Source organism: Equus asinus, unplaced genomic scaffold (genome assembly GCF_041296235.1).
Source record: "Equus asinus isolate D_3611 breed Donkey unplaced genomic scaffold, EquAss-T2T_v2 contig_623, whole genome shotgun sequence".
In the NCBI taxonomy this organism is placed as follows: domain Eukaryota; kingdom Metazoa; phylum Chordata; class Mammalia; order Perissodactyla; family Equidae; genus Equus; species Equus asinus.
Genome location: NW_027225320.1, coordinates 1 through 9318, shown reverse-complemented (window position 1 = coordinate 9318; position 9318 = coordinate 1). Strand labels below are relative to the sequence as shown.

The 9318-nt window shown below is 42.9% G+C and overlaps 1 protein-coding gene across 1 annotated transcript; it reads left to right on the top strand.

Moving 5' to 3' along the window:
• Positions 1–1645: 1645 nt before the first annotated feature.
• On the top strand, positions 1646–6934 carry LOC139044147 (uncharacterized). Its single transcript, XM_070503711.1, has 3 exons — positions 1646–1783; positions 5706–6351; positions 6703–6934. Exons 1-3 carry the CDS (start codon positions 1646–1648, stop codon positions 6792–6794), a joined length of 876 nt encoding a protein of 291 aa, XP_070359812.1. The 3' UTR covers positions 6795–6934.
• Positions 6935–9318: the final 2384 nt, after the last annotated feature.

Here is a 9318-nt window from a genome sequence, read left to right as displayed (position 1 = left end):
CCTCACATCCGGAATCCTGCCCCAGTCTTCTTTGTCAAAACTGTGCCCCTTCTCCAAGATTCAAATGCTATCTTTCCATAAAGCCTTTCCCGGACCTCATCACAAATCTCTTCCTACTCTGAACTCCCACAGAAACTTAGTTTTGACCTAATGCAGCATTCATCATTTTATATCCTGGTTTAAAACTATTTGTGTACATATCTTATCTGCTCTGCTATGTGGAAAATAAGACTAATCTTTAACCATACTAATCCCTCTGCCTGGACTGCCCTTTTTCACAGCCAATCCTCAACTCATCCTAACTCATCTTCGACACCCAATACAGATACCATCTCCTCTGAAAAACTTTCCTAGACATCCCCCAAATTAGGCTTTCCTTCATTTCTGATGCCTAACACAGCCAATATACCTCCATTTTAGCACTGCTTTGTAACTGCTTATTTACTTACTATCTCCCTAACTAGATTAAGAATGCCTTAAGGGGGGCTGGCCTCATGGCCTAGTGGTGAAGTTCAGCACACTCCGCTTTGGCAGCCCAGGTTCAGTTCCCAGGCACAAACCTACACCACTCATCAGGAGCCATGCTGTGGTGGTGACCCACAGACAAAATAGAGGGAGACTGGCAAGATGGTAGCTCAGGGAGAATCTACCTCCAAAAAAAGAAAAAAGAACGCCTTAAGGAGGCAGGAATTTTATCTTATTACCCTTTGGATACCCTAGCACCGTGCCTGGTCCCTAGCTGATACTCAAGTATTTGATCGACTAATAAAGCATTCCCCCAAAATAAAAAGTATAGGAGATACACACACACACACACACACATACATGAACACCACAGCCATACCAATAATTCTTAAACAAATATTGCATGGAACAGTTAACAAAAAAGCCAGACTACAGATACCAAGAATTGCTACTTCAAACCAAAACTGAGAGTCTCAGAGTCAGGAGGTGAAAATAGTGGCTACAGTAAAAAAGTCGCAGAAACTTTTCCCAGGACAGAAAGTATTAATGACTAGAATTAATATAGGTCTTTTCAAAAGCATCATCTCCAATCATTAAAGGGCAGAAATATAATACACTGAATATAGTAATCTTTCAAAACAGAAGATATCCTAAGGCACATTAACAAACTTCCCATCAAAAAGTTTTTCCTTTCCAATAAACGTTTGCAAAAGTATGTGTACATGATACTATGACATCATATTAGCAACAAAACACCTGTATCCCAACCAACGTAAGCTTTAAGGCAAAAAAGATATGCATACATTGAATAAAGAAACTTAACCTCATCACCACCCTTCTCTCTACCCCCACAAAAGGCAAGTAAAATCAAAAAAGGATCAACACACATAAGCAGGAGTTTTTAAATAACGATAGAACATCTAGTACAACTTCATTTTGTAAATGACAAAGTAGAGCTCTAGAAAGGATAAATGATTTGTCCAAGGCCACACAATCAGTTAAGCAACAGGGCTATAACCAGAAAACCAGGTTTAGCTCCAAGTTCAGTGTTCATTCCTCTACACCAGCAGTTGTCAAACTTTTAGTCTCGGGATCTCTTTATGCTCTTAAAACACTTAAAAATTAACAAAGACCCCAAAGAGCTTTAGTTTATTGTCTTCTAAGAACTGCTGTTACAACCATGTTACCTCCCCCTGAACAACTTTACACTTTAGCAGTATCTATTAAACTCACTCCCAGTTCACAGATGGAGAAATGGAGGTTAACCATCCTGTATGTCAGCTATCAAGCCAATCATAAGACAAGCATTAAGAAACAGGTACAGGGGCCGGCCCCATGGCCAAGTGGCAAAGTTTGCGTGCTCTGCTTCGGTGGCCCGGGGTCTTACCAGTTCGAATCCTGGGCGCAGACCCAGCACCTCTCATCAGGCCAGGCTGAGGCGGCATCCCATGTACCGCAACAAGAAGGACCCACAACTAAAATATATACCACTATGTACTGGGGGGCTTTGGGGAGAAGGAAGAAAAATAAAATCTCAAAAAAAAAAAAAACCCAGGTACAGAGAGATCCTACTTGGACACTCCTTTTACTGCCCTGCTAGATTCAACATTCCTAAAGAAAGATCCATACACCATTTTCCAGTGACTTAAACCATTTGAACAGCTTCTGCCACGTCCAAGAAAACATTCAAGGTCTAGAGGAAAGGACCTCATGTAAACCCAACAATTGCCTGTATCCTGTCACCCAATCCATAAACTTATTCAGACTCCAAGAGTGAAATAGGCACATAAATTCACACAATTTCTTACAGAAAAAAATTATTTCACACACCTATATCTATACAGAAATTCCTTTAAGTACCACATTTATCTCATCTCTAGAAATACAACATATAACTGAAAACTCATGGCCAACTACACCAGAGGGTGCCAATAATGAGAACTGCCCTGATCAAAATTAAAGCCCCAAGCAATAACATAACCAAACAGCTGGTATTTAAATGCTTTCAAAACCCTTTATAAAATTTGCATCTACTCTCCCACCACAGGCCTGGCTTAATGCTTTCCACATAGTGAGAATGCAAACACTTCACAGGTTACATTTTTCAAAAATTAGGTTAGTATGGGGGCCGGACCCGTGGCCAAGTGGTTAAGTTCGAGCGCTCTGCTTTGGCGGCCCAGGGTTTCCCTGGTTCGGCTCTTGGGCGCGGCCCTAGCACTGCTCATCAGGCCATGCTGAGGCAGTGTCCCACAGAGCAGAGCCAGAAGGACCTACAACTAGAATATAGAACTATGTACTGGGGGGCTTCAGGGAGAAGAAGAAAAAAGAAGAAGATGGGCAACAGACGTTAGCTCAGGTGCCAATCTTCAAAAAAAAAAAAAAAATTAGCGTAGTGTGTAACTGATTGTGAACTACCAGCCTAACAGACACTTCTTAAGACATTCTGCCTTTTTAAATTTAAGACCAATAACTAGTTATACTGCTGTCAGCTTTTCAACTAATCAGCTGCCATAAGGATTAAAATGACAAGTCACATCAAATCTCAAAGAGGTTTACATGAAAATAAATTACAGCTAAGTTTACCTGTCAATCAGAGGCTGGTCTTTCATAATGCCAAACATTTGAAAAAACAAGCCAATCCTATTTAAAATAAAACAAATTTTAAAAACTCTCTAAAAACAATAACAAAACCTTTAAAGGTTTTTTTTTCCCCCACTGATTTTTCAATGTATGATTTAGCCAGGTCATCCGTTTCTTTTCCTGCCTCTTGCCTTTGTGCTATTTTTCCACCACAAAACCCTAGAAAACTTTCTTTGTTTATAAACACAAGTAAAAATTAGAACTAATCTTTGCTCTTAGTGTTCGACAGAAGATCTGATAAAGAAAACACCTGGAACTATTTGTGTAAAATAAAGTTAATGATAATGTATTATATAGTTCGTATTATTTCATATTATAAGAGAATCAAGAGTGATTCAGTATTGTGGGTTCAACTCACTCAAGCATTACTGTTACATTATCCTTTAACTACGATTATGACTTGAGATGAATGACACTTCAGCCTGAGAAAGTTCTTCTCAACACCCACTTTGAGCTCCTTCATAGTAAATAATCAGGAAGGAAAAACTTTTTAAAATTAATTCTCTACATTTATATTTGTGGTTCTTTACAGACGGTTTTTCACATAGCTTAAGACTCTCCTGGAATTAAATGTTTCGGTTATCTCACTATCTCATCTGGACACACAAGTCAAAATATTATAAACAGCTACAAACTCAAAGACCTACACCAAATGACCACAACAGTAGCTACCATGAACTTCTTCCATTATAATACTGGGGCCAAATTAAAATGGTCAGAATCGCGTTACATCTGGCAGCTCAAGGAGGCATTAACGTCTTGTGGTTAAGAACATAAGCTTCAGAGTCAAGAGTGGGTTCAATTCCAGCTCCACCAATTACAAACTACATAACTTTGGTCAAGTTCTTTGATTCTCTGTCTCAGTTTCCTCCTCATCTGTAAAATGAGGAACACCACGTACCTTCTCCATAGGGTTGTTTCGAGAAGTAATCAAGATTATACAGGTAAAGGTTAACAATAAGCACTCGATTTTAGTTATGATTATTACTCTTAGCAACAAGATCTACAGAAATTCAAGACCCATAAGAAAAAGTGACCCTGGCATAACATGAATAATTCTATCCTGAAAGTCTAGACATAAATAATTTGTTCACCCTAAAGAACGAGAGAAAATCCAAGTTCAACCTATGGTCTTAAATGCAGACTTTGTGAGACTTAGTGAAATCTAAAGGTCATATTTAACTGTAAGGTACACCCTTCATGTATATGAACATGAATGCCTGATAATAAACAACCAACAAGTTGTACTGGGTACCTCATGTGCCCAATAACCCGTAAATAAAGGTTTATTGTACTTGGGCCAATTAACACAAGTTCAGAAACCAAAGCGACAATCTTTACACAATTACGGATCCATAATCTAAGAACCAAAGCGTATTTTTTTTTCTTGAGGGGAAAAAAAACATCTATCTACTGCTTGTTAATGCAGAAAAATAGGCATAAGAGGTATCAGAGGCTCATTCCCAAACTCTACACGCTAGCTAAAGTGCTCTAGAAACGTATACCATCCTAACAGTTACTCAAAGGCACCTTTTTGCCAGCTACGAATGGAATTCTGATCCCTGCTCCCTGTAATTTTCTTTACTTTGCCACTAGGCGCCAAGGATACATCTCACAGTAGAAAAATTACTTAATTCACTAGGGATGAAAAGTCAAACGTCAAACTGCCTGAAAAGCAAGCCAGCCAGCTGTGTAAAAGTGGTATACATCTGATATGAACAACCCATATTTTTAGACACTATCAGGACGCAAATCAGAAGCACAAGAGAGGGGCCGGCCCAGGGCCGAGGGGTTAAGTTCCTGCGCTCCGCTTCGGCGGTTCTGGGTTTCGCCGGTTCATAATCCTGGGTGCGGGAACACGGCACCGCTCATCAAGCCACGCTGAGGCGGCGTCCCACACGCCACACCTAGAAGGACCCACAACTGAAAATACACAACTGTGTACTGGGGGGCTTTGGGAGAAAAAGGAAAAATACAATCTTTAAAAGAAAAAAAAAGCACAAGAGAAAAACAGCCTCCAAACGCACTTGATTGCTAAGAGGTGGCCTGCCAGGCACAGCTTCCCTTGCAATAAATCTTACTTCCCATCAACCCACGTTAACCAGCTTCCCATCCCTCGTGGAAGAAATAAATAGGCTCTAATTACTTTTGCTCGAAATTTGCCCAGAAAGTGGAGAAACGTTTGAGGTCTGCCTTCCCACCCACTAAAGCCAGACTTCACAAAAAGCAACGCACACGAGTCCTCCAGGAGGAAAACCCTGCGTTAGTATCCCCCGCCTCGAGGTAGACCCAAGGATATCAGCGCACAGAAAGAACGGAAATGCCAGGCAAGCCCTCCCACTCACCCCCAAAAAACGGACTGACCCCAGGGGCTGCCGAAAAAAACATTCCGCAAGGCCGGGGTACTTCCCGTCTCCAGCAGCCGAAACGCCACTGAGCTGTCCCAGGATCTCGCATCCTCCCGCCCGCTCGCCCGCCCCTCCCCCGCTTCCCACCCCCCACCCCCACCGCTGCCCCACGCAGTTTCCAGGCCCCAAGATTAGGAGGAATGACCGGGATACCAACACCCGCCTCCGGCTTGGGAGTCTCAATCCCACCAGCTCCGGAGAAGCAACAGAGGAGGGCGGCTGAGCCGCGGCGGCCCAGGAGGCTGGAGGGAGCGCCCCCCACGCCACCCCCACCCCGGCCTGAGTCTAGCGCCGAAGCCTTCTCCCCAAAGGGAAAAGGATGCCTCTCGCCGCCAAGCAACGCGCCAGCCTCAGCCCTCACGCCAGCGCTTCCCGACGCAGAGGGCGCGGAGGCCCAGCCGCCAGGACCCGGGAGACGGGCTTGTTTTACCTCAGGGGTTCAGCAGTCACGGTTTCGCTTCAATGCCTACTTGGCTTCAGCGAGCGGAGGGCACCACTCTGCGCTCCCGGCGCCCGGTTACCACAGAAATGCACCGGCCTCGTCGTCGTCGTCACCGCAGCTGCTGCTGGATCCTCCCCACAGCTCGAAGGCCGCTGCCGCCGCCACCGCCGCAGGAGCCGCGGAAACAAAGCGCCGCCGTCGCCGCCGCCGTTCTGTGGGGCCGAGGCTCAGGCAGGAGAGGTGGCGCGGCCTCCCTCTGCCGCGTCCCGTCGTCCACCGGCTCCCTCCGCCGCGGCGCAGGCGCTTATTGGCTGCGAAGACACACCTTCGTTGGGGGCCTGTTGCTAAGGCGGTCTACGTCGTTTGATCCCGTCTACCTTGTCGTGGGGGGTCCAGGTCAGTCCCATTGACCTGAAAGTGCTAGTGTCGTATTTTGACTTTATTCGGAAAGTGCTTTTTGACCCGTCTTCTTTTCTTGCACTTATTGACAAAACAATATTTTACTATAGAATAACACTATATATGAATACTATAATATTAGTATATCACTATACTAAGCCTTTATCTGGGTTATCTCATGTAATCCTTATGCCCTTTGAGGCAGATAAACACTTGTTAGCTACATTTTCCAGATGAGGAAACCAAGACACAAAGTCCCACGGTCATGGAACTGAAATTCAGATCAGACACTGCCCTCTTAATCACTACTCTATATGGCCATATTGTATATTTTTTCTTATATTCCAGGTTATCGAGTTCTTTGCTTTCCTAGATGTTTTATATATAATAGTCAGCATGCCACAATGCTTAAAAACATAAACCCGCGGCCGAGTGGTTAAGTTCCCGCGCTCCACTGCAGGTGGCCCAGTGTTTCGTCGGTTGGAGTCCTGGGCGCGGACATGGCATGCTCATCAAACCACGCTGAGGCGGTGTCCCACATGCCACAACTGGAAGGACCCACAACGAAGAATATAATACAAATATGTACCAGGGTCTTTGGGGAGAAAAAGGAAAAAGAAAATCTTTAAAAAAAAAAAAAAATAAACATAGTCACAGACATACCTCGTGTTATTGCGCTTCATTTTATTGCTCTTCTCACACATTGCACTTTTTACAAATTGAAGGTCTGTGGCCTTGAGCAAGTCTGTTGGTGCCATTTTTCCAAGAGCATTTGCTTACTTCATGTCTGTGCACCACATTTTGGAAATTCTCGCAAAATTTCAAATGTTTTCATTATTACTATATTTGTTATCATGATCTGTGATCAGTGGTCTTTGAGATTACTACTATAATTGTTTTAGGGCACCACAAACCTCACCTACATAAGACAGCAAACTGAATAGATGTGTGTTCGGACAGCAATTTCCCTTCTCTCTCCCACTCCTCTGGCCTCCCTATTCCCTGAGACACAATATTAACATTAGGCCAATTAATAACCCTACAATGGCCTATGGGTGTTCCAAGTGAAAGGAAGAGTCGCATGTCTCTCACTTTAAATCAAAACCTAGAAATGATTAAGCTTAGTGAGGAAGACATATCAAAAGCCAAGACAGGCTGAAAGCTAGGCCTCTTATGCCAAACAATTAGCCAAGCTGTGAATGCAAACGAAAAGTTCTTGAAGGAAATTAAAAGTGCTACTTCAGCGAACACGCAAATAAAAAAGCGAAAGAGCCTTATTGCTGATATGGAGAAAGTTTTAGTAGTCTGGATAGAAGATCAAACCAGCCACAACATCCCCTATACCCAAAGCCTAATGCGGAGCAAGGTCCTAACTCTTCAATCCTCCAAAGGCTGAGAGAAGTGAGCAAGCTGCAGAAGAAAAGTTTGAAGCTAGCAGAGGTTGGTCCATGACTTGCAAGGAAAGAAACCATCTCCATAACAAGAAAGTGCAAGGTGAAGCAGCAAGTGCTGACATAGAAGCTGCAGCAAGTTCTCCAGAAGATCTAACCAGGATAAAGATGACGGTGGCCACACTAAACAACAGATATTCAATGTAGACAAAACAGCCTTATATTAGAAGAAGATGCCATCTAGGACTTTCATAACTGGCGAGGAAAAGTCAATGCCTTGCTTCAAAGCTTCAAAGGACAGGCTGACTCTCTCATTAGGGGCTAATGTACCTGGTAACTTCAAGTTAAAGCCAATGCTCATGTACCATTCTGAAAATCCTAGGACCCTTAAGAATTATGCTAAAGGTACTCTGTCTAAGCTCTATAAATCAAACAACAAAGCCTGGATGACAGCACATCTATTTACAACATGGTTGAGTCAATATTTCAAGCCCACCATTGAGACCTACTTCTCAGAACAAAAGATTCCTTTCAAAATATTACTGCTTATTGACAATGCACCTGGTCACCCAAGAGCTCTGATGGAGACTGCAACGAGATTAATATTGTGTTCGTGCCTCCTCACACAACATCCATTCTGCAGCCCATGGACCAAGGAGTAACTTCAACTTTCAAGTCTTATTATTGAAGAAATACATTTTGTAATGCTATAGCTGCCACAGTTAGTGACTCCACTGATGGACCAGGGCAAAGTAAATTGCAAACCTTCTGGAAAGGATTCACCATTCCAGATGCCACTAAGAATATTTGTGATTCATGGGAACAGGTCAAAATAGCAACATTAACAGGAGTTTAGAAGAAGTTGATTCCAAACCTCATGGGTGACTTTGAGGGGTTCAAGACTTCAGCGGAGGAAGTTAACGGCAGATGTGGTGGAAACAGCAAGAGAACTAGAATTGGAAGTGGAACGTGAGGATGTGACTATATTGCTCCAATCACATGATTAAACTTTCACAGATGAGGAGTTGCTTCTTGTGGATGAGCAAAGAAGGTGGTTTTTTGAGATGGAATCTACTCCTGGAGAAGATGCTGTGAAGATTATTGAAATGACAACAAAGAATTTAGGATATTACATAAACTTAGTCAATAAAGCAGTAGCAGGGTTTGAGAGGATTGATTCCAATTTCGAAAGAAGTTCTGTGGGTAAAATGCTATCAAACAGCATCACATGCTGCAGAGAAATCATTCATGAAAGAAAGAATCAATCAATGTGGCAAACTTCACTGTTGTCTTATTTTAAGAAGTTGCCACAGCCACCCCAACCTTCAGCAATAACCACCCTGATCAGTCAGCAGCCATCAGCATTGAGGCAAGACCCTCCACCAGCAAAAAGATTATGACTTACAGAAGGCTCAGATGATGGTTAGCATTTTTTAGCGATAAAGTATTTTTAATTAAGGCATGTATATATTTTCAGACATAATGCCACTTAATATTAATAGACTTAATAGGCTATAGCATAGTGTCAACATAACTTTTATATGTCCTGGGAAACCAAAAAGTTCCTGTGACT

Coding starts and splice junctions, on each gene's coding strand:
- LOC139044147 (XM_070503711.1), top strand. CDS start 1,646: ATGTTACCTCCCCCTGAACAACTTTACACTTTAGCAGTATCTATTAAA. Junction 1,784..5,705: donor AGACAAGCATTAAGAAACAG/GTACAGGGGCCG, acceptor CAATCCCACCAG/CTCCGGAGAAGCAACAGAGG. Junction 6,352..6,702: donor CCTTGTCGTGGGGGGTCCAG/GTCAGTCCCATT, acceptor CTTATATTCCAG/GTTATCGAGTTCTTTGCTTT.